The 25,285-nt window shown below is 46.2% G+C and overlaps 1 protein-coding gene across 4 annotated transcripts in view; it reads right to left on the reverse strand.

Moving 5' to 3' along the window:
* NRXN3 (neurexin 3) overlaps positions 1-23,552 on the reverse strand; it is a 1,454,076-nt gene extending 1,430,524 nt beyond the window's left edge. For all 4 annotated transcript variants that reach the window (XM_033107567.1, XM_033107569.1, XM_033107568.1 and 1 more), the window contains exon 1: positions 22,836-23,552. In XM_033107567.1, coding sequence (XP_032963458.1) covers positions 22,836-23,544 — 709 coding nt within the window. In that variant the 5' untranslated portion in view covers positions 23,545-23,552. The remainder of the gene's footprint in view (positions 1-22,835) is intronic.
* Positions 23,553-25,285: the final 1,733 nt, after the last annotated feature.

The following is a 25,285-nucleotide window of genomic DNA, read 5'->3' on the forward strand; positions in this document are numbered from 1 at the left end:
TGCCATGTTTTGCTCACAGAAATTCTGGTTTTGAGCCCTAACCTTTCAGTCTAGTACTAGCCGTGTGATTTTGGGCAACTCACTCAGCTTCTCTGAGCCTCAGTTTTCACATCCATAACTTGTGGGAACAGTGACACTAATTACATAACCAGATTTCAGTGAGGTTTACATGAGACCATAAACATGGAAGCACTTTGTAAACAATAAAGTGCTATGTCATTCGTCTGCTCAATCCAGAAATATTAACCTAGTGGCAATTCCTTACTAGCCACTAAGCTAGATTCTGGTGTAAAAAAGATTAAGTAGAATCCATATTCACAATGATATTATGGAAGAAATTCAAAATAGGACCCAGAAGAGAAGTGCAGGATAACTATCCATTACAATCTCTGCTATTTACTGAAGGCCTCTAACATCAGGCACCTGTGACAACATTGTATACAAATGACCTCATTTAATCCTGACATTTGTTAATCCTTAACAAACAAGGAAACCAAGGCTCAGGAAAGTGAATATCCCCAAGTCCACTCAACTCACAAGTAGTAGCCAGGATTTAAACTCAAAGGCTCTGAATCCAAAGTCCTTTTGCTTCCCACAGTACCATCTATCCAGCCCCTATTTCTTCTTCCCTCACTGGTCTAACCACCCAAATCTATCGCCTTATGGGACATGGGGGCAAATTTCAAGAAATTGGTGTGGAAAACTGGTAGAAAGAACTGATGGTCATTCAGTATTTCAGAGTGTCCACAACTCCTGCTGCTGACCCGTATTTCAGAAAAAGTTGGGCAACATATCCAAAACTGAATTACATAAAAATACAACATCCAGCAAGATGTGACTAGGAGTTCCTTGCTCCCCCTGCCAAAAAAAAAAAAAAAAAAAAATCTGTGGTCAAATAAATTTAGAAAACAGTGAGTTAAAGAGTATGGCAAGATTTCAGAAAGCCTCACTGACACTAAGAGATATTGTGAGGTCCAAGAGGGGATATAGTGTGCAGTTTTCCCAATGTTTTCGAAACATGAGACACATTCCCCTCCATACAACACCTAGTAACATCTCACGGAACAGAGTTTGAGAAAGGCTGGCCTCAAGGTTCTCCGAACAGCTGGGAAGTCTCTTTCATCATAAGCCTTTATCTTTGCCCTTTTTGTTCCCATAGTGAGCCTTTGTGTCTGGTTCAATTAGAAATAGCTAACATTTATTGACCATTATTACATGCCAGACACCGACTTAGGCACTAGAGACTCAACATAATTGCAGGCGATGCAGTTAGTAAATCTAATAAACCACGAGAGTACACAGACATGCTAGGGTGGCTGTATATGGCCATCTGTTACTGCATTTAGTACTAATGGGGGATCAGGGTTGACAGAGACTGCTTCCAAATCTTTGCTGGAGAAACCCTTGAAGTGGCCCCCGAAGGCCATCAAGAATTAAGTGGAGAGGAATCTTAAAAAACGTTTCACCAAAAACTGGCCAGTGGTCAGGTTGACACCCCTGCGTGCTGGGCTCCCTGAGAGGCACGCGGTACATCAGAAAGACCATAAGCTCTGAGCTCAAATAAATGCTCTTTATTATATGACTTGGGTTAAGTTACTTAAACTATATCTGTAAAATGGGATCATTTCAAATTCAGGGTTGTCAAGCGGCAAATGTGCGGCAAATGCACGGCAAATGCCTAAAGATCTGCCTGACACCCTGCTCAGCACACGAGTCCCATTTTCTTTGGCTGATGACATCCTGGAGTAACGTGTTAAGAAAGAGTCTGAGGCTGCATATGGGCCTGGGAAGAAAAGGGGGTCATGACTGATCAGTAGCACCTGCCATGGGCTTGAGAAGGAAGGGGGCATATACTGGCTCAAGTGAGCTGGGGACTTCCAAATGAATGCTTCCCCAACAGTCGTTGACCTGCAAAAGGGAGTCTTCTAGAGACAGACCTAGGGAACCTCAGGAGAAAGCAAGCAGCTCTAACAGAAGGCTCTCTAACCACTAAGCTCCTGTCAGCTTTTCTGCTTTCCCTTCTACCCAATCCCTTGCTTTCATTTACAGAAAAGAAGCAAGGTTGATTTCTTCCCTTTGTAAAGCAAGGGTGGCTCATGATATTAAATTAGTGCAGTCTCTGCTCTGCACCTAAGAGAATCTTTTTTGAGTCTGAGAAGCTAGCATGTAGCCTACTCGTTATTGCCAGTCCCATTCTGAAGGGCTCAATAGGATTCTAGAGGCCCTTCCAGAGGGAGCTCCAGGACCCAAGCAAGGAGGCGTTCCACCACAAGGAATGATCAAGATCAACTACGCAGAGGGGCAGCCCCTCGAAGGAACTTCAATTTTAGGTATCAAAAACATGCTTTTTGAGTTATAATTATTATTAAACTCCTGTGGTACTATAGTTATACAGCAGCAAAAACATAAAAGTGAGGGGTATGTGATTGTCTCAAAGAGAGCAGAGTAGAGGAGATGCAGGGAATTTTAGAAGTGGAAGAGTTCTAGGACGTCAAGCAGATCCATTCCTTTGGTTGTACAGGTTCATTCCACTGACATGTACACATCCACTACACGGATCCACGTCAAGGGACCCTGCTAGACACTGGGGAGACAGCAAATCAACAAGACAGACATGGGTCCTACACACTTGGAGCTCCCGGGCTAGCTGGGGAGAGAGGCCACAAACAATCAGACAGGCAATTAGCTATTTAATTATCATTGTGATCAGTGCCATGAAGTTGTACAGGACCCTTTGAGGCTCAGATGAGAGACACAGACCCAAGACAGAGGAACTGACACGTCCACCCAGCTGGACAATGTTGAAGGTGAAACCAAAATTCCAGTCACCTGTGTCCCAGTTCACTGCTGTTCCCACTGGGCCACAGGTGGGGCACCAGGGTTCTGACAGGGGTCTGGGAGAAGAATCCAGCACTACGAGGATAGTGATGACCACTGGGGGGGAAAAGCAAGGGACCACATCTCTGCAGCTTCCATGGAGGCACAACATCACGAACTTGGAGATTTCACTGCCGTCCTTGAACACTCACTCACGCATTATAGGAGTGGAAAAAGATTTCAGTCACCCTAGGGTAGGAGCCTAAATGCTAGAGCCTTCAACAATCAGGACAACAAGGAAGAAAGGGGGAAGCCTCCTCCAGAACCAACTAGAAAGGACAGGGAATAGGGGGTGTAGACCCACCACACAGGCTGAACTCTAATCTATCTGCTATACTTTGCTTGAGAATTAATCACACAAATCCCTTGATAAATCTGAGGTTGTTATTAGACAACACTAACATCCCCCTTAGAGTAATCCAGACAAACACACTGAGAGAGGGGGGAGTCTCGAGTGGCTGGAACAGAGACCGCTTTCACGTTCGCATGCATGCACACACAAACGAGTGCACAGGCACTGCTCCGCCCCCCAGCCCCCAACCCCACGTGTCTGCTCCCGATAGCATGAAGGACCTCTGCCCTGATTGCTTCAGGCAAGCAGGGTGAACTGAAGGATGGGAGAACAAGGCCTGATTCCCTCTCTTCCCCAACTCGGCCGCTGACCTAATTCTCCACAAGAGAGGATTTTTTTCCTTTTTGGTCCTGCTTGTTTATAAACCATGTCACTCCAGAGCAGACATAGCCTAAGGCGGGCCTAGCTAGGAAGCAGGAAGAAGAAGCCAAGAGACTTTGAACTGCGGTCCCCAGCTGCCATTTCTTAGGCAGGTGAGTAGATGGAAATTCTGTTAGGATCAGAAGAGTTGGGAGAGAGCAAGAGGAGACAAGCATACCGCCAAGGTTATCCCAATTTCATATTCTCACTCTGCCCTTCACTGAACTAGAGGAGCTGCATATTCTAAAATGACCCAACAGAATTCTGCTGCTAACTTTATCGATGACTTTGGGTGGGTTTCTTCATCCTTCTGAGTCACTGGTCTCTATAAATAACACAAGATATTTTGACCCTGATGTTGTCACCCCTCAGGTATGTTTTGGACTGACTTTAGCTGAAGGAAGATGTGGTTCTTCAAACTGCAGAAATTGACCTGGAAAAAGATTAGACCTGTCAGGAAAAAAAATAAACACAAAATGCAACTGACAGCAGCTGAAAATGCACATGGTAAAATTTGTTATTGACTAAAAAATTGAAGGAAGAATCAAACATTCACAACAAAATTTAGACCGGCAAATCTGACATGAGAAAATTGGATGTGGTAGAAATAATGACCACAAAAGAATGTCCACAATGGTAGAAGCTATATAGGCAAAATTTGATAGGCATACATAAAAACAAGTGATCAATGAATCAAATCTTCACTGGGAAAGACACATGGAGCCAAATTGATCTTGTTAAAAAGAATTCAGTAAAATATAAATGAATTGGAAAAGTAAGAAATGGTTTAATTATGCTGAAGAGAAAAATGGATTGCAGAATTAGGAGCCCCATATTGTTTGCTTCTGAAAATACTCTCTTGATTAAAAAAAAAAAAATGTCAGTGTTTGTATAACCCTGATTGTACCAATATAGAGTTGAAAGGTCTCAGGGTCAAAGTGTGCAATCAAAACATCTTGATAAATGCAGAAGAAAAATAGAGTATATGATCTCAAAGGTTCTGTCCAGTTTCAGTCTTTTTCCTGATAAAAGATCAGAATAGAAAGTGAACAAAATTATCCAAATACTTTACTCCTAGGAAAAAGAAAGCATAGAAACCAGTTGTTGGCTTGCAACAATGGTTCTCAGACTAATAGATGTTATTTACCTGTAACATATTTAAAGCAATTTGGGAATATAGGCTAACTATATTTTTATTTTTCCAAGAAAGAATAAAAACCCAAAACCGACACTTTGTATTTCCACATTTTCATAAAACGAAAGGGCATTTTAACACCCCCAAAATAAAAGGGCATAATCTCAGAAAATTTTGTAAATATGACTTCACAATAAACTTCCTGCATCGTTTATTCTTCCCATTTTCCTGAGGAGTGGTAAAATTTCATTCTAGCCCCTTTGTGTGTCTGGGTGGAGAGTAGATTGGGAAGTCCTCATCCATAAAACAGAGATAGAAAGTTAAGCTACTCATACAGTGCCTGAAACATAGTAAGTGTTCAATAAATGTTAGCCTAAAACCCAGGAAGCAGAGGCCGTTTAAGGATCAAGTTGATACCCAGCCTCAGATTGCACCCCTACTTCTCTAAGCTGAGAATTCTTTAGACAAGAGCCAAAGTTCTAGTAACAAGAGGCAAAGAGCTGCATTGGTCAGGGTAACCCCCATTCCTCTTCATGCATACTGAGAAAACACACTGTAGTCGGTGGGAAGACCAGGAATGGAAGGACCGCGAACATAATAAGCGCTAGGAGGAAAGGGCAGCTCTTTGGAAATGCTCAAGCTGATTACTAGGCTGCAGGTGGGACTTGTGCTGTGCAGCTATTTGAGGAATACGTCGCTGTAGGCTGGTAGCGAATGACACTCACTGTGGCTGTCTCGTTTCAGCAGCCTTTCATCTTCACTTTCTCACAAAAAAGCTTCCTCTAGATAGAAATTCTAGCCCCAAATCCTCACTTCTAGGATTCTGAACTCCAGATGGAGAAGTCCATGAGTGCGCCCACTTACCAGACAAGATCAGCTGTCCTCATCCTACACACTGATGGCTTCCCTCCTTCCCCATCCCCAGAAAGTCCTTTATCCATCCATCATCCATCCATCCATCCATCCATCCATCCATCCATCCATATTCCAAACAAATACATGGAAGTAAAAAACATCGTTCCAGCCAAGGATATTAGACTAGCCAACCTTGTACTTAGGCCAAGCAGGTGGCAGTGAACACACACAGACCCTCTCCATTGCGTTCTCCCTGTTCCTCCTCATCTTTAGATGTTACCGCGTCAGAGGGGTCTCTCCAGCCACCCTTTGATCTCATTACATCTCCCATCACCCTGTTCTTTCCATCTGTAGCACTCATCACAATGGTAATTATGCATTTATTGGTTTATATTTTCCATAGCTGTACTTTCTTCTAATTTGTGAAGTCCACGAAGACAGCTACCATAGCTGTTCTGATCGTCACAGATTATGCTTGGCAATTGAGGCTCTTTCGAATCAGTCAGTTCTCTTCAGCTCCATATCTTTTCTCAGTGTGATATAGGGGAATGAATGCTGGACTGGGAATTAGAATACCTGGGCTCTAGTCCCAGTCCCCTGGCTAATCAATGGCTAGCTGAGTGGCCAACTGTAAGTTACCTTGCCTCTGTAGGTCACAGTTTCATAAAAGGAGGAGATCAGATTGTGAGGCTCAAGAGGGGGAGATAAATAATAAAATGCATGTATTGGAGGCAGATACGTAAATCGAAACAATATTCAGTTTATAATTTAATACAAGCAAATTATTTCCACCAAAGCTTGACAAAAGGTCTTTTTGGATAGTGGAACTATGCTGACAACAGACCAACAACAACAACAACAAAAATTACTTGGGGATCATGGCTTACAAAATATTGAGGAAATATGGGATTCCAGTTCAAGTAATCCGTGGTTCCACGGAATGGCCCATGCGATGGAATAAGACACCAGGATAAAAAGTAGGGGGTCCAGGACAGCTGGCATGTTTCTCTTTGCAACACATGTCTGAATCAGGATCAAAATCAGTCACGTGCAGAGAGGAATCAGGTCAGAAGACAGGTCAGTGAAGAATGGCGGTACCCCTGACATGCTAGAGGCACCCCTGTGGGGCCAGCAATGTTGGGTCATCAATGGCCTCAGGATCCACGTTCAGTGCCAGACTGAAGATGGAGCAGAGTGGGGCGGGTAAGAGCTCAAACTCCGGATCATCTGCCCAGGCCCACTGCGGAGGCAGATCGATTGCTTTCTCTCTCCAACTCCAGTTCCCTCATCTACAAAATCAGAAAAACAACAGTAGAGTCTCCTAGTGAGAGTGGTTGGGAGAATTAAAGGAAATCACATTTGAAAGCACTTACCCCAGTGCCTGGCATATAAAAGTCGCTTCATGAAAATTAGTTAATCATCATCATCATTATTAAATTTAGTCAGTCAAAATAAGCAGGTGTAAATGCTAAGACTGCCATGAAATTAAGATGGCATCTTTGAGGCTATACGCAATAGCGTGATTGGGGTACTGAGCTAAACTCAGCCCTGGGTCCATTGGCTCAACCTGTGATCCTCAGCCAGCAGACTCAGGCTGGGAGAGCTGGCCTGGAACTCTGAGACTCTTGGAGTATCCTTTCACACCCCTGAACTTCGCAGAGTCTTTGCTCATGAAGAGGGACTCTGACATGCACAGAGACCACTGTTATGCGATGCTTCTCCTTTCAAAGCATCCATCGCTTGATAATTGCTTGGGTAATAAAGCAGCATGGAGGCATGCCCGTCTTGTTCCTCACTCTACACCTAGGGCTTCCCTGACACACAGTGGGCCTTCAGTGAGTGTTTGTTGTTAATGTAGGAGGTGGAAAGAGACACCTTTCGAACATCACCGGCTTTCAGTAAGAGATCTCATACGAGCATGCATGCTCACGTAGGCTCCATTTCTTGGTTCCCATCACACGCCAGCTGGGCCCCTAACATCTCAATTTCTTCTGCTTAGAAAAATGTTCGAAGGCGTTCCCCCTCCTCCCTAGGCTCCCCATTCTGACTTACGCTGGATAAGCAACTTCAGATTGCTGAACAGCAATACACAACACAGCTGCGCAAAAATTCCTGTGTCCCGAAATTCCTGGAAAACTATAATGCACAGCAAGCATTTGGAACACACCCCCACCCCCAGCCCTGGAGAGTTGGAGACAGGAGGAAAGCAGCAAGCAGGCAACCAGAACCGAGTCTCATGTTTCTTAAGCAAGTATTTTGCTTTCTTTCCAAGTACCCCAGCACTGGGCAGGAATAGAGAAACCACAAGCGAATTAGTTACCAGCACTAACCTCACCGGCTACTGAACCAGGCTTTCCATGCCTCCAGGGTGAGAGATCTTGCTCTTTCAGCTCACGGGGACCAGAGTCACAGCACTCTCTCCCCAGCACCAGGAGAAGGTGGCTTTGGGCTGAGCAGCGGTGCTGGCACCCACAAGAGTCCAGCGCCCAACTCCAAGAAAAATGTAGCCCAGGCATTTCAAGTTTAACTCACAGGGTCTCCAAGAAAAGCGGTACAAATCGGCACGCGGACTCGCTGATCTTGGGCAAGTCACCTTATTTCTCTGGGTTAGTCTCTCAGATCGTTGAGTCCTTGTTGCCCATTGGACTCTGATGCCGTAGGAGCCAGAAACTCCATCGTGAGCAGGGCATCCAAAACCCGCGGGGTTATCATAGAGACAGGAGATTTAAGTTCCTATTTGTAGCATTCTTCTCAAATTTCTATTTGCAGAAACTTTTTCAATTACCTCAGTAAATTGAAGGCAGAAGAAAAGCCAACGTGAATCGTTTTTGAAAATAAATTATGTAATTTGTCGATGCCATTCAAGTGCACGCCCCAACTTCAACCAGGTTAGGGAAGTGGACTCTCTCATTGTTTGGCCAGTGAAGAATTTTAAGGGACTTCCCTTTGTTCCTCCTTTCCTTCTGCATCGCTGGTCATTTGCTTTAATCTACGGCATGGATTCTTTTTCCTCTACTATATGAAATACTGAGTTTCCTAAAAGTTCTAACGTTAGCCTTCTTCACCTCGCCTGGACAATCTCATCTGTGAGCAAGCCTTCCGTCACCCCCAAAACAACAATGTTAACATCTGTGCCCAGTCCTGTCTTCTTTCCTAGCATAACCGTTTCCCCCACCCGCCTCTGCCCATCTCCCTGCAGGTGTCCTACGGGGTCTGAAGGCAGGATATGGACAAACCAAAATTTATCATCACCCCTCTCCCACCTCCACCCCAAGTCTGCTCCTCCCACTGACTTTCCTGTCCCAGTTATACCTGCAACCAAAACAGCGTGTCATCAAAGCCCCTCCTTCCCTTTCCCAATAATCATAATTGGTAATCAATAATAATTCATAACAATGGCTAACAGTCACTGGATGCTTATTATGTGCCAAGCACGGTTCTAAGCAGTATCTTATTTAAACCTCAAAGCAATCCTAAATGGTGGGCACTATTCATAGCCCCATTGTATAGGTGGTGAAACTGAAACACAGAAAAGTCAAGTCCGTTGCCAAAGTTGGCACAGTTAGTGTGTGTCAGAGCCAGGCAGCCTGAGTCCAAAAGCACTAAGGGTCACTGTCTTTCCAATTATTAAGTTTCTCTCCTTCAGATCCCTGCAGTTGGCCCTTCGTCCATCCCTACTCCCCAGAACAGACTCCTCTCTCACCAAAACCACACAGCAGCCTCTACCTGGCCTCTCTGCTGTAAGCCTTCTAATCACCAGCCAATCCATCATGCAAACTGCCCCTATCGCCATCTTTCCAAAATTCAAATCTGACTGTCACTACTCAACTGAAAAAACTTCCAGTGGCTCCCAGTTGTAGGAAAAATGTAACGTCCTAAGTCCTTACATAACATTTCAGACCCACCTGCCTAACTCCTTCTCTTATCACTCCCCATGGGCCTCAACCCTTCAATCCAACCACATTAACAACTGGGAACTACTAGAAATAGCACCCTGCTGTTTCACAGGGCAGTCCTGAGTACCACGTCCTTCCAGTCAACAAAATAAAGTTTCCAAGTTTTTATTGTGCAATTTCCTCCACCCCTACCACTACCCCAAGCAGGGGGGAACATGCCCTTTCAAGCTACCTTCTCTGCAAACATTCCACCTGGTATTTTAGCAGCTCCACTGCGCATTGCACCTCTCTGCCTGACAGGCTTCCCAACTGACCATAAGCTCAAGAGCAGGGACTACGATGGACATGACCGGTACTCACTCCGTGAATATTAGAAGAATGAACTTGTTCCAATAAACAGATGGCCTATTCCAACAAATGAACGGTTAGAGAGCAATGGCTGCTTTGCAAATGCTTGAAGACTTCAAAGACTTTGCTCTCTTACATGATCCAAAGTTGCCCCAGTAAATACCGTGATTTTCATGCTAAAAGAAGCTCTAAAATAGTACAGTATAACAGTTCCTTATAAACCCATTGTAAGGTGAAAACACTGTAAGCCAAAAATGCATTCAATACACCTAACCTACTGAACACCACAGCTTCGCCTAGCCTACATTAGCTGAGCTCACAACACTAGCCTACAGGTGGGCAAAATCATCTAACACAGTGAATACACTGTACAGTGTCGGTTGTTTACCCTCGTCATGGCAGGGCTGCCTGGGGGCTGTGCTCACGGCCACGGCCCAGCATCACGAGAGAGTATTGTACCGCGTAGCGCCAGCCCAGAAAAAGACCAAAATTCAAAATTCCAAGTGTGGTTTCTACTGATGGTATCACTTTTGCACTCCCATGAAGTCAGAAAATCATAAATTGAACCACTGTAAGTCAGGGACCATCTCTATTATTAATTCCTAATGGTGAGGCCTCAGAAGGAGGGAGGTGTGACCAGAGTACTTGTCCATGGGGCCCTCCAAAACTACCTGGCCAGGTTGACCAAGACCACCACACAGGGTAGAGGAGCCCAACACACACCAGTGGCATCAGGAACGCTTGTGGCATCAGCCTCCACCTGAAAGCTGCCAGCCCAGGAGGTGAAGAATTTTAACAAGGAGCCAAAAGTAACTATAACTAATTAAAGAGAAATAAATGTAGACTTGAGTGGCCTCCAAAACTTTCTGACCAAACTCTCCATTAAATACATTTACTATGTTCTCCCAATAGACATATATTTATTTGTAAATAATTTGTATATAAGATGACCATACATGTTATTGTTTCCTTCCTATATCCCCAAAGAATAATCTTGCATGTGCCCCCTTTTGAAGGCCTCTGATCTAGAGAATACTCTTCCCACCCGCTGAAAGGCAGAGGACATATATGATGAAACGTAAGGGTGGGCCTGGCTGCTGAGACCCCCAGAACCATGGAGCCCTTGGTTTGAAGGCACACAGACACCGTCCCATACTCCTGACAGGTGTCATTTCAGCACCTGTTGCACCCCTGACAATGACTGGGCTTCGCAAAGCTACGTATTTCATCGTCCAACAGATCTAAGCAACAAAATTCTTCTTCGGTAGCTCTGATCCCTTCAAGTCTCCTGCCCGGTAACCACTCCCTCCTCTACATGGCAGCTCTTCCGATAGCCGAGGACAATTATCTTGTCCCCAGTGAGCCTCGTCTTCTCCAGGGAATCCACACGAGCTAATGGAGCCTCTCCATCTCCGGTGACAACGTGCCTGCCTCAAACAGCCATTCCACAAGCATTTACATGGTCCCAGGCTGGCTGCTGCCTATAATTGTTACAGGAAACCATTGGTTTGTAAACAACAAAAAAAGTCTTCCTAGTCTGTCTTCAACTAGATCAAACCAAGTGGAAAGTGCATGTGCTTGACACAGATTCAGTGAAAACATCCCGACAGTAAACACACCACTTTTCCCATTAAAAGAGAGAAGGCATTTCCAATGGAGGTCCAAGAAATATCTGACCTTATTGATTAAATTATTAACCAGCCATCACTGAGCTCACATTACTGGGATGCTGCATCCATCCATCACCCACGTCAGTGAGCACACAGACACATGTCGATGGACAGACAGGTGTGTCTGCATATAAAACATGAATGCACCCATCTGCCCCCCCAACACACACGCACACATTCGATGTACTTTATTAAGGCTTCAAACAATTATTGAGCACCTGCTTTTTGTCAGATACCAGAAACATGGCATTTAGCACCCACACCTGTTTGTGCAGTCATTAACAAAGGGAAACAGAGTTCCCCCTTGGTTTCGCATCTTATAGTTCTCAAAGAGAGAACCTCTTCACATACATTCCTGAAACGAGAACCAGGAAACCCAGCTGAGCTATTACAACTTGCATTAAGGATGTGAAAGCCAAAGGGTGCCAAGAGACCATTGAGACGTAGCCACTGGTTATATATTCTCCTTGGGGATGAAATAGCCCCAATCTGCATTAACATAAGGCTGAAAACTCAACATCAGGATAAGCAAACACCAAAGTTGCCACAGCAACTAAAACCTAACCATCTTCTTCCCACAGGGTCATTACCACGTGACTATGAGATGGCCAGGACCCTTTCCCAGCATAACCATAGGGTCAGTCCATGGAGCCTGGCTGGACAATGGGACTGCAGAGTAGAAGTCCGTGATTCTGGGTACATTTCAATGCTTGCACTCAAAATGATTAGTGTGGGCTTTGCTCTTAAAAGTAAACTATTTTAAACCACAAAATTATAAGACGGGGTCCCTTTCTTTGCTGCAGTGTCAGTAAAGTGACTGTCAATGGGGAGGTGGCTGAGAGCCAAGACTAGCTTTATCCCCTTTGGGGTGCAGGAGGGAATTTGCTTGGCAGGTTTCTAGTCTATGACAATGTGAGAGCAACATCACATAGCCCTGCCTAATCCCTCTCCCTAGGAGACTTCTCCCCAGGAGTGCCAAATACATGGGTTCCCCAGGGCAACCTGGCAGAGGAGGAAGTATTCTCAGATAGGGCATATGCTTCCAAGGCTGGTTTCCAGGAGCAGCCACTCAGTACTGCTTCATCTCTTGCTCTTACCTTTTATTTTGAGCATCCTATTAGGCTTTGTATCAAAATCTTGATATCTGTTGGGGTGTCTGACCCTAGCTGCCAGGATGGGCTTGTCAAGCAAGTCCAATCCGATTCCATTTTCCTCTATTCCATAGCATTCTAGAACTTCTCAACGTATTGCCAAGCCAGTAGATATTTCTAGGAGGCTTCTTGGAAATTCAGAGATGCTGAAAGCTAGCTGTGTATGGAGGAAGATGGACACCTTAGCGGGGGATGAAATGAGGCACAAATAATAGAGCCAGGGATGGGCTAACCATGAATCTTTCAGAGTGCAAACTCCCCAGGAACAGAATGACTAGAGCATGAATCACCTGCTTCCATCAGACTCTCTTCCCACATCAATCCCTCCCACATTGTTTAAGATTAATCACAAGTAGTTAATTCTAAATAACTCAGTGGTGTGTGTACTGCGAGTGCCATATTAGAGAATCTTTTATGAATTGCATCTCGGCACAGAGGTTATTTCCTGCTAAACATCATCCTGAGATGTTATGACCTGCCCATCCCCCTCACCCACAAGGCCCATCACAAAGGTCAGGTTGCTTTCAGTGGAATGAGGACCAGTGAGAGGAAGTGACTGAGAAGCTGACTTTGGCCTGATTTAGGAAGAGCTCCCCGATAGCTGTGATCAGAAATATATTAGACTGCCTTGAAAAGCACTGAGCTCTCGTCACTGCAGTGGACTAGGGGGGTGTCTGGGTAGAGAGAGAAACAAATATACAGTAAAGAAGAGGATGGGATATCAGTAGTTAGCCCCAGTGACCTTTAAAATCCCCTCCAAACTTATTATCCCATGATTCTTCACAATGTGCCTTGGTTTCTAGGACACTACACAGGGCAAAGTCATGACTAGGAGGCAATATGAATGTCGCATTGTCTTCTACATGGGTCACGGGATCACTCACTGAAGATTTCTCCTGTATACAGGAGTCCCCCCAAATTTTAGTGTGTCTCCTAAAAACTATGAAAGGGTTCACAGAATGTCACCTCAGCCTGAACTCTAGTCTTGTCTTTCCTGACCCAGATCAAGCAAATACAATGTGGGGTGATTCGTCTTTCAGGAATTCCATGGGTAGGAGGCTTAACACACTTCAAGTCCACTCTTCCCCCATTCCCTCATACGTCCAAGGCTAACCATGCAAGAGAGGACCCCTTCTGGAGAGGAAAGAAGCCTGAGAGAATGAGGAAGAAAAGGACTATGCCCACGGACTTCCCAGCCTTGCCAGCCCTTTTCCACTGTTTGGATCACAGATAAGTGATTTCAGCCTTGTTCATCTCTCCTAGCAAGTGGGGCACTTGTTTTTATTTGAAAGCAACTCATTCAATAAGTAAGCTACACTCCCTCCCACTGCACTTTCTCTGTTCTCCAGGGGCTGTGGGCAGCACATTGCCGGTCATACCTGGAGGAGAGGTTATGGAATTGCCTGGAATGGACCGTCTGCTAGAGTGGAGAAGCCAGCCCTAACACTGCCAAAACCACTGGCCTATTGAGATTCTGTCCTCTAAGGACTTCACAGCGGCAAACAGGACCACTTTGGGAGAACCAAACCGGCAGGCAAGAGACAGAAATGTCAGAAGAGGATCGGATGCATAGCTCCCAGAGTCATGTTCTTAGCTGCAATGATAGCATTTTTAAATAAAAGCCTCAGTAATACCAAAAGGATCCTAAATGCATTTCACAGCTTAAATCAGGAGCTTCGCGTTGCCTACAGCTCAGGTGCCTGACTTTCTTTCATCTCTTTTTAGGCCCTTTCCTACCCTTACAGACCAGTTTCCCCAGAAAGAGCAGAAAATATTCACCATTCTAGGACCACATGCAAAGTCAGTTTTATCAGAGCGGAGCTAGATGGTTTGGTTGGATGACTATGAGATGAATTTGTTTCTAAAAGCTGCTGGTACTGTTTGGCACCTGGGTTTAAAAACATTTTTTTTTTTAGCTTTGGAAAATACATTATTTGGGAACATTGTGGACATCAGTGGAGGTTTGAGAACAGAGATAGACAATGACACATTTAAAGGGAGCCCCTTACTTCTTTTAAATAGGTCACCCAAAGACATCAATTTCTGGAGAACAACAGCAGTAATGACAACCCACTGGCACTGTCAGTTCCCAGATAGATCACGGAGACAGGCCTGCAGAGCCACGGCTCCTCTCTCCGCTGCCAGCCACAGGCTGTCACCTGTAACACAGCCTCCCAGTGAGCCACGGCAAACCAAACATCCCAATTGCAGCTGGGAAAATCTCCGGAGGTGGACAGGGGTGTTCCCTCCGTTCAAACACTCGCTCACTCCTCAAAATCTACTGCAAACATTTCGAAACACTTCTTCTCTTTAGCCACTGGATATCCTAGATGTCTCCTCTGCCCCCACGCCTTCCCAAATCATATTTCTACCGGCATGTGCCTTATGTCCTCCCTCTCCATGGCTCTCCCTCCATGTTGGTGATGAGGTGAAGGAAAATGTGTCTGTGATGAAGGATCATAGTCATCAGGGAAACGCACGTACCCCCAGAGCCACATTGCTGTCACCAGACAGCAACATGTCTTCTTAACAGAGGCAGATCCACAGAGCTGGGGCTGGAAGCTTAGGATATTGGGGATTCTTAAGGAAAAAAATTACAAATACAAAATTAGGTATGGGTCCTTGGAAGAGGCCAATGCAAGTGAGGATATACGAAAGGTTTTAGTTTCATGGTAAATCCGCCTCTGTAATAATCCCCCCAGACACACACACACACATACACGAGGAAAAAGAGAAGAATAAACACAGAGAAAGGGAATTTGATTTTGTTTTCGGGAAGAGAGTCAGACGGCAGCAGGAGAGCAAGAGGGAATCGAAGAGAGTAATCCAAGAGCTCCATCTTTTACCGCCAATCCTGGGTGGGGTGCTGGGCACTCCCTGGCACCTGGGAAACCAAAGGTAAGTCTGAAGGGTCATGCTGTCCAGCGATGCTCCAGTGTGGGGTAGCTGTGCTCCAGCTGCCTGGAGACCCAGGGGTCTAATCACAGTCACTTCATTTCAAACCAGGGTCTTGAGAATGAGAATCGAATACTCGGGTTCATTCATTTCATTCTCTCTCAGTCTCTCATATTCTGTCTTTCTCTCTGACTGGGAAGAGCCAGGCTCTTGGGACTGGCCTAGCTGATAACCTCCTACACCAGGCATTTGACATTTTGCTTATCACACGATCCAGGGAGGCAATGTTCCATCTCACCATGGAGACACAGGCCATTGGTGTTAATGAAGGGAGCCTAGGAGCAGAAATAAAATGCCATGGTGGGGGTCTGGGCTCTCGGGTCCCAGAGACACCTGTCCAACAGCAGCATTGGAGCCTGCCCTCACCCCCTCTACCTACGACAAGTTCACAGGCACCTCAGGTCTGAGCTTCTCCCCTATTCGGGGGGTTGGTCAGGCTCACCCTACCTGTCCCATCGTGTTGCTGTGGGAGCCAGAACACCACATGAATGCAGGCAAAGAGCCCCGAATACAGTCCAACAGGCACAACCACTGTCAGTGACCCCATACTCTTAGGCAAGAGCAAACAACAATGAAATTGGAGTCCATACCCTCCTGAAGTCCCCTCCTTTGATCTCCGTCACCTCTCAAACTGGGGCGAAGGAAAATGGAGGTGGAGAGGACTTGAAGAGAAGCTTCAAACCTGTGAAACCAAATGGACACACAGTTTGGTCTCATGCGTATCCGGAGCTCAACAGCCCAGAGTCAGGACTTGTTCTTTTGCAGAGACTACGCTTATAATTGTATAGGTTTCCTCTCACTTCACGCTGTCAATAACGCCATAATGTATGATTTCTCCTTATCCCTGCTTTGCTGCAAGGCAGGATAGCACAGAGGTTAAGAGTGTGGACTCTGAGGCCAGGCTGCCTAGATGCAAAGCACAGCATTGCTTCTTATTAGCTGTGTGACCTTGGACAAGTTATTTAACCTCTTGTCCCTCGGCTTCCTTACTTACAAAATGATAACAACAACAGCGTGTCAAGAGTGGTTGAGAGGGTTCTAAGAGCTAATACAGGCAATGCAGTTAAGACAGTTCAGGCACGGAATGAGTCCTCCATGATTGTTAGCTACTATTATTATTGTTACTATTATTATTATTGATGAGGTTACTGAAGCTCCCAAAACTTTCTCCAAAGATACATGACTCATACGTGGACAAGCCCAGATTTCACTACAAATCTTTTCCACTCCAAAAGCCATGCTCTTAACAACTATACTAAATTTTGTTCCAGTTCCAAATTTCTCTGCCGCTCAGTTTCCTCCTCTGTAAAATGGGGCTGGTTAATGATATCGACGACACAGGGGTGTCGTGAGGGTTAGATAACATACAAAGCACCTAGAAGGTCAGGAACACGGTGGTGTTTACTAATAGTAATGGTAATAATGACATCATTATTATTTTTGTCCAAGGAAGGGTACCTGACCTTCAGAGCCCTGTCCCGAAGCCTCTCTCACTCTAGTTCCTTCTCTGGGGCCTCTAGTGCTCTGGGTCTGCACTGCAGGACCAATGGCTACAGGGCAATAAGAGTCATCAGGGAGGGCACTTTGGTCCCATCCCCCAAGCAGAGCCCACACCCCACCTCTTCTGTCCTGTGAAGGAGGGAGAGGGCCCAGATGATGGGCAGCTGCCCCAGGAACTGGAACCATCTTTCTGGGGCAGCCTGCAAAAGGAGATAGGGGACTTGAAGATAATTAGCCCCCAGTGCTGGGCCTGTGGTGTCTCATTACCAAATGCAAATGCAAGTTCAGGAGCCACTCAAGGCTCCTGGCAAAATGCCTGCCGACCCTCAACCCTGCTGAATTTGGGCCGAAGCATTACCCCAGGCCCACCCTCTTTGCAGCTGGTGTGCAGGCTCTGCAAAGGGAAAAGGCTGCTCTCACCCCACTGAAGGGGGAACAAGGAAGACGGGTCTCATTTCTTTAACGGAGACAGAGATGCTATGGGGGAGGGGGTAAAAAAAATTGCTCTTCCCTCAGCAGTTAAAAGAGGGATAATTGAAGCAAGTGGCAGGCGGCTGCTCCACCATTTAGCATACAGCATACCCAGGAAATCTCACTTGGTAATCAGGAGAGGAGGAAAAAGGAGCAATCAGACCCCTATTCAGGCTCCGTTTAGTGACAGCCCCTGCTGCCTGGGCTGGTCCCACCTAATGGTGAATACGTGAATACGTGAGGTACCATGTCGCAGAAGCAGCGGTCCTCCTTTGTGTATGTTTTAAGGCCTTGCTTCTGAGCTAGTTTCCAAACCAGAGAGAAGGATCCTGAAATGAGTTAGCCTTTACTCTCTGATTACTCACAACTTCCCTCCAGGCCCCCCACCCCCACCCCCAGGCCTTTCAGGGTTGATACAGATTAGGAACAAAGCCCCATTACAATTCTGGCAGGGTGTGCATTGGGGAGGGGAGGTGAAAAGACTGTGTTTTTACACGAGTGCCCACAATACAAGGATCCAGCTGGGGCGGTCACTGGTACCTACGAACAGTATCCAGTGTCTTTACCCCTCAGTAAATGCTCAGGGGTAAGCACCTCCTCTTGGGATACCATTCCGTCCTAGTTCTGGCTTTGGGGAGTAGGGGGGAACTCACAAAATTCTCAATAAAAATAAAATTCTCAATTTTTTTCCCCTTGCAATTCACCTTCAGGAAGGCATCCGAAGGCCACACAGTGGTGCTGAGCCGTCAATCAACGCACCCTGAGTAGGCTGTCAGTTTCAGACAGTAGAAGAGACGGGGGAAGGGAGACTAGTGGGCACCACAGGCGAGCAAGAGCGTGCTTGCAATAATGCTCTGGCCCCTGTCACCAACACCCAGCACGATACTTCACTATAGGATCCCAACACCTGAAACCTTTACAGCTGAGATTCAAGACAGGAAGCGTCTAGTCTGTGCACCCGCCCACGTCAGCAGGAAAAGATAGTTGGCCTATGTAATGAGATTTGTGAGTAGAGCTCAATCTGTGAAGACTTCTCTGTCTTTCCCTGACCCCACCTCGCCTGCAAGAGGCTGACGTCATGCTCAGTGAACTCTTCAGGGAGACTGGCACTGAAATTTATACACCTTGGATGCAAGTCAATTCTTCATGACCGTAAGATTATTGAGAAATTCAATACATGCACATTCATAACCAAGAATGGATTAAACATAAACAATTAAGTTTCAACTCATTTCAAGGTAATGACAAACTCTCAATGACCCATGAGGGAACCACTCTCGAGAGGGAGCTCAGGAGACCTCCTCACTGCCCAGTGAGCTTCAAGGCTGCCCATCACGGGACAGACTGGGCTAAACAAAAACCAGGTAAATATGGTGCAGTCACTCAATTCCAAACCAGATAACATAATTTCAGAATCATTTTGAATTATCTGCACTTCTTCTATCCTCCAAGACCATTACTGAAAAGGCAAGATGAAATGTCAACATGAACAAGTCTAAAGTTAAGCATCGCAACATTTTATTTATGAACATAACACCTAGAAGTAAAAATCTGGGACCTCTTCTCCCTCCAGAATGTTCAGTGTGGCCATTACTTGTGTTGGGAGTCTTGGAATGAAGTCTTCCCATATAGGCCGTGTGGAGTTCAGTCGGCAGCCAGAGCTAACAGCCTTTCACCACACGAAAGAGAACATACTATGTCCAGTACCTCTTACCACCAGGCCCAGCTCTCCCACAGCAACTACGTATCTCTGGTGACTTCTGCATCTCACCCAGAGAAGACAACCAACAGGGGATCAAAATAGCCCAAAGCACATAAAAGAGATGGGCCCTGTATGCACTCTTCCTGGGGTGCAGCATGGAGACATTTTGGAGCCACCAAGGCGAGAATGTCAGACAGACCAAGAAAACATCAACGCTGCCAGCGTGCTAGGAACTAATGGACCACAGAGAGCGCCTCCAATAGGCCCTGACCGTATCCATCTGAAGCGGCAGGAGCCCTCTCAGCTCTTCCTGCTCTTGAACTGCTAAAGCGTGAAGTACAAAACGGATCTTCCCTGCCAAATGCAAGCCCTCACGCGATCAAATGGCAGAGCCCATCCTGCAAATTGGGACAATCAGATGCCTGGTACCCAGGACCAGCTGCCTGCCGGGTGTAAGTCCCCTGGTTTCAGTTCTGTGACCTGTGCAATTTAAAGGGGGTGGGGGAGGGAATGCGTGCATCCTCACTACCTGCTTCACCAAATTATCTTTAGGAATACGGGTAGGCATTTGTGTAGGCTATATATCTTGTTCTATGCAGATCTGCTGGACACTCAGCAGCTGCTGTAATTTTTCCCCCCCTTAATATGTTACAGGTGAGTTTTTCCCGCTTTAAAAATTAACTATGTGTGGAGAGAACGGATATTTTCTAAAAGCCTGCGATGCACTTTTGTGATTGATTAGGCCTGATGATAATTACTGGGATCAACAGGCTTCAAAGTTATCAGCAGTAAATCCTGATACTTCCCGCACCAGTCGCCCTCACCTCAGCCTTTACGCTGCTCTGTGCCAAGCCAACCAGTGTTCCTCTTCCTACAGATTTACTCTATTTATTTATTAATTTACTAATATCAGGATAATAAATGAGCTATGCTGCATGTTTGCCTTCTACAGATGAGAGTATCAGTCCATAGCCACGAGATGATCTGCACCCTGTAGAAAAAACTATTATTAAAATATACATATTGTATACAACTATTAAAAAATTGTCTTTAATCTCTTCCAAAAAATTCCACTGGAGAACTTACACGCACACACAGACTCTCTCTCTCTCTCTCTCTCTCTCTCTCTCTCACACACACACATACACACACACACACACTCATGTACATACACATAAAACAAAACAAACAAAAAAGAGAGGGAAGACAAATTGTATACATATACAGTATAGAGATTCTTCCTGCAGAAAAAATGCTGATCCAGACCTGCCCAGAGGAAATGAGTTCTTTTTAAACACAAAAAATGCAATCAGGGATAATCAGCAAGTTAACAACACACTTGCAAACACCCTGGTCCCTAGAAAGGAAGAATGCCAGCTTTCAATACAAGTTCTGAGAACTGAACAGATCCTTTGCGCGAATGAAAAACAAGTCATCACGTCAGCGTCTTCAGGCAGAACTTTCTCCAAAGCCAAGCTTTGAAACAGCAGTCAGCTCCAGGAGGCACCTGCTTGTGAGAAGTAACCACATTCCCAAAGTGGCCCCATGGGTTAGTTTGCCTCCGCCCCTCTTCCCCACCCCTTTTTCCAATGGGTTCAGTGTGCGTGTGGGGGGAACAGAAGCCAGAAAAGGATGACGCACCTCTTGCATCTGCCTCTCCTGCAGCCCATCCACAGGAAGGTAGAAACAATGGCCAACCCAGGAGAGGAAAGAAGCTGCAGAGACCCAGGGAGCGCTCCTGCAATAGCCCATACATGACCTACACAGAGGCCTGCGACAAGACCCCAAAACTGTCCTAGTCTCCAGCATGTATCATCTGGGAAATAAGCTTGGTTTTGATTTTTAAAAGAAAAACAAATTTTTAATAGTTACTAGTAGTGAAAGTTCTTATCAACTGCAACTTGCTTTGTGGTTAGGCTGTTCTGGAACAGTTTGAGGAGTACCCGCATACACTATTTTTCATTACAAATATCAAGGCAGTGGGACCTCACTCGAACGAAGAGATCCTAGAATCAGTGCTAAGACATTTACCTGGCCCCACCTACCCGACCTCCCACCACCTGTTCGTTCTCAATCTTAGCTGCACAAAGAATCACCTAGGGAGCCTCAAAAATATACAGATGCTTGGATCCCTCCCACCCCCACCCCTACCCCACCCCCCACACACTTCTGAATGAATTGGTCTGTGGTGTGGCCTGAGAATTTTTAAACTCCACCAGGTGACTCTAATGTGCAGCCAAGGTTGAAAATCACTGCTCTGCTCTACACCATCCCACCACCTCCCTGAAGAGACCAGCATGAGATGGCAAAAGAGACATCTCTAGAAGAATCCAGGGCTTCACTCAAAAAGAAGGGGTGGGAAACGTAACGTCCTTGCCTCTTCTGTATCCCGTGTACCCATATGGCCAGTTCTGACACACTCGGTCACTTCAATGGTTCTTCCTACTGAAATCCAGGCCTTTAGTGAGTGAGTCCAAGAGTCCAGGAATCTGGATTTTAAGTAAAGTCTGGGCCACTTCTCTCAGCTCTAGTCCCACAGTCAGAATTTGGTGAATAACGTGAGGGCAGCCTAAGCCCTTGAGCATGAGTCCCTTCCTCCACCTCCCTGGGAAGTTGTAGTTGAACTTGGGAGTTTCTCCAAGGCTATGCTGAGTATTGCCAGCTTTCTCAGAGGCTCCTGTCAGCCTCTGTGCCTTTCTGCACCGTTCTCATACATGGAGAGGACTGGACAGAAAAGAGGAAATTCATGTGAAAAATCCTAGTGCTACCACGAGGGGGTGAGAAAGCCCATCCCCAGATGCCTCACCCACCCTCCAGATGCCTCCCAAAAGATTATGCTGTGTGTTCATAACCAAGAATGGATTAAACACAAACAAGCAAGTTTCAACTCATTTCAAGGTAACAACAAACTCTCAGTGACCCGTGAGGGACCTAACTGCTCTCTAGAGGGAGCTCAGGAGATCTCCTCACTGCCCAGTGAGCTCCAAGGCTGCCCATAACGGGACAGACTGGGCTAAACAGCTGAAGAGCTGGTTTTACAGCAGGGCTGAGCATGGACCAGCAGTTCACCCACCCTAGTTCTTCTTCACACAGGCATTTGTTCTTTACATTGGGGATTATAAGGAGGAAGTAATGGGAGTTTCCCACGCATCCCCAAGGGTCCGATTCTCAAGGGCTGGGTAGGGACAGAGACAACCACTTGGACCATTTCTATCTGATTTCTTGCCCTGTGTTGATCCTGCTCATCTGTGCTGTGGTGGAACAAGCTGAGCTGGGCACAGATTCTGCAGTCTACTCATCCAGTCCTTTGAATACAGCCAAACGTTTGAGTAAGGAGCCCTTGGCTGAGTAGCCAAGATTCTCTTTCTGCTGAGATCTGATGTATTTTCCATGGAGAGCAAGCAAAAGATGTGTATCACCTCCTTGGGAAAAGAACCCAATTATCTAACATGCAGCTAAAGATTCGCTTCAGTGTTAGAGCTGGTTTCTATCAGGGGTCTTGGCCTTCACCCTACCCACAGGGAGTGTCTCTACCAATAGAGGAATAGGGAAGAAGGCCTTACCTTCTGAGCAGAGCTTGCCACCATAGCCAGTGGTCGAACAGTCACAGGTGGGGTGGCCATCCAGGAGAAAGCAGATCCCACCATTTTCGCAGGGACGCTCACCACAGGCTCCCTCAGCATCCAACTGGACACCCTGGCTTCCCAGAAGCCGAGGCTCTGAGTTGCCATACTTGAGATCTAGGATTAATCCCTTGAAGCCGGGCATGGCCTGGACTCCCTCGAGGGTCAGGGCAGAAGGCCGGATGTCTGCAGGGACTCCGCCCAGGAACAAGTCACTGACCACATCCATGTAGGGCCGCTGGGGCTGCAGCTCCCCAGCCTGACCCTCACCATCCAACACCAGCACCGTACGTAGCTGGTCACGGCTCACCATGAGGAAGTGCCAGCTGCTGTCATCCACCTGTTTGTTGGACAGCACGGTGGCCTCAGCGCAGTCCATGCTGAGGCGGAGCTGCATGCGGCCATCCACCAGGGAGAGGCACAGGAAGTCGCAGACACCACCATCGTCCAGGTAGAGGAGCAGGCCCGTGGAGACATTGGTCTTGAACTGGAAACTCAGGTCACTGCGCGTGCTGGCATCCCAGCGGAGGTAGCGGGCCCACTGGTTGGGGAGGCCCATGAACTCGAGGCCCAGGCAGAGCCCCAGCAGGGACCCCAGCAGGACACTCACCTTCAGCGTGAAGAACATGGAGTGCACGGGGAAGCTCATTGTGGCTACGGGGACAGAGCGGGAGGAGCAGCCAGGGAACAGCCCTTGGGGGGATGGCCCCTCTTCACAGAGAAGGGAGCGAGGAAGAGGAGACGGGTGGGGGGACAGAGAGCACACAAGAGGAAGAAGGCACACGCACAAATATCAAGAGAGGAGGAAGGAGAAGAGTGAACAAGGCAGCCCCAGGTGGGCACACGAGGAAGAAATTCACTAAAGAGGAAGAGGGAAAAGACAGGGCAGCAGGAGAGGTGGAAAGTCAGGTGGGGAAAGTGAGGGCCTGGAGTGAGGGGCAAAGTGTCTTTCTCCAAGAAAAGATCTCAGCTATCCATGTGGATCCAGAGGCCTTGATTCAAGGACGAAAATGTACACTGAGGGTGGAAGCCTTCAGCAGTGCACTCCTCCCTACGAACCCCAAAACACCCCAGCCAGGGAAGCCGGGAGAAAGCTGGAGTAAAGGGTGCCGTGATGAAGGAGGAGTAAGCAGTGAGCTGAGCCAGGTGAAAGGTAGAAACAGGCCAAGGACCAGTCCTGAAGTTCCAGCTCCTAGTAGCAGGGGGCTGCGGGGGCAGGGGCAGCCGGAAGCTTCGTGCTCAGGCAGAGCAGGGCCCCAGGCAGAGCGGAAGCAGACTCAGGCTTCATGGTGTGGGCCAGAGGCAGTCCTGCCCATAACCTGCTTCCCAGGACTCCAGGGAAAGACCTGTGGGAAGAAGGGCGACAGGGAGAAAGGACAGGAGAGGAAGATTAGGGCACGTGGCAAGAAAATATTGCATTCCATTTCAAAAACTTTGATGGAGCGCCGATTGTGAGACAGGCTAGTCTAGAGAATTTCCACAGAGCTTGGCGCTTCAAACAAGACGGGGGACCAGGGTTCTTCCAGAGCCATTTCAGGACCCCATGCTCAGCTCCTGATATAGCACTCAGTTTTTCCATATGCAAAAATATCCAAAAACCCCCAAAGCTATATCAACACATTTTTACAATATTCATATTGCAGGGTCACATGGCAAACATTTATTTTTAAGATACTTGCAAGTGCTAACATTTTTTTTTTTTAGATTTCTTTTTCAATTTAACAATCCAATGCTTAAGTGCAGATGGTCTTTAATTTTTGAAAGATATATTTGTAAAAATCAGTGAAAATAAATTAGAAGGTGGGTAATGAGCAAAATAATCTTCATCTCTTACCAAATGTTGGGGGAGAAGGTCTTACTGAAAAAAATATGTGCTTTAATAAGGCTTTTAAAAAAAAAGACTGAGTTTGAATCCTAGTTCTTGTATGTGAAACTTTAAGCAAATTTCTTACCTATTTCAGCTTCTATTTCCTCATTTGTAAAGTAGAGAAAATAATAGCCTCTTTCCAAGTTTGGAGAGAGGATTAAATGAGATCATGTATGGGAAGATGCTACCTTGTTTCCCCAAAAATAAGACCTAGCCGGACAATCAGCTTTATTGTGTCTTTTGGAGCAAAAATTAATATAAGACCTGGTCTTATTTTACTGTAATATAAAACCGGGTATAATATAACATAATATAATATAATAATATAATATAATATAATATAATATAATATAATATAATATAATATGATACTGGGTCTTATATTAATTTTTGCTCCAGAAGACGCATTAGAGTTGATTGTCTGGCTAGGTCTTATTTTCAAGGAAACACGGTAGCATGAGGCTATAGACATAGTAGGTGATCAATAAACACTAAGTTCCTTCCTTCCTTTCTTATTTCCAGA

The sequence above is a fragment of the Rhinolophus ferrumequinum genome, chromosome 6 (genome assembly GCF_004115265.2).
Source record: "Rhinolophus ferrumequinum isolate MPI-CBG mRhiFer1 chromosome 6, mRhiFer1_v1.p, whole genome shotgun sequence".
Classification (NCBI taxonomy): Eukaryota; Metazoa; Chordata; class Mammalia; order Chiroptera; family Rhinolophidae; genus Rhinolophus; species Rhinolophus ferrumequinum.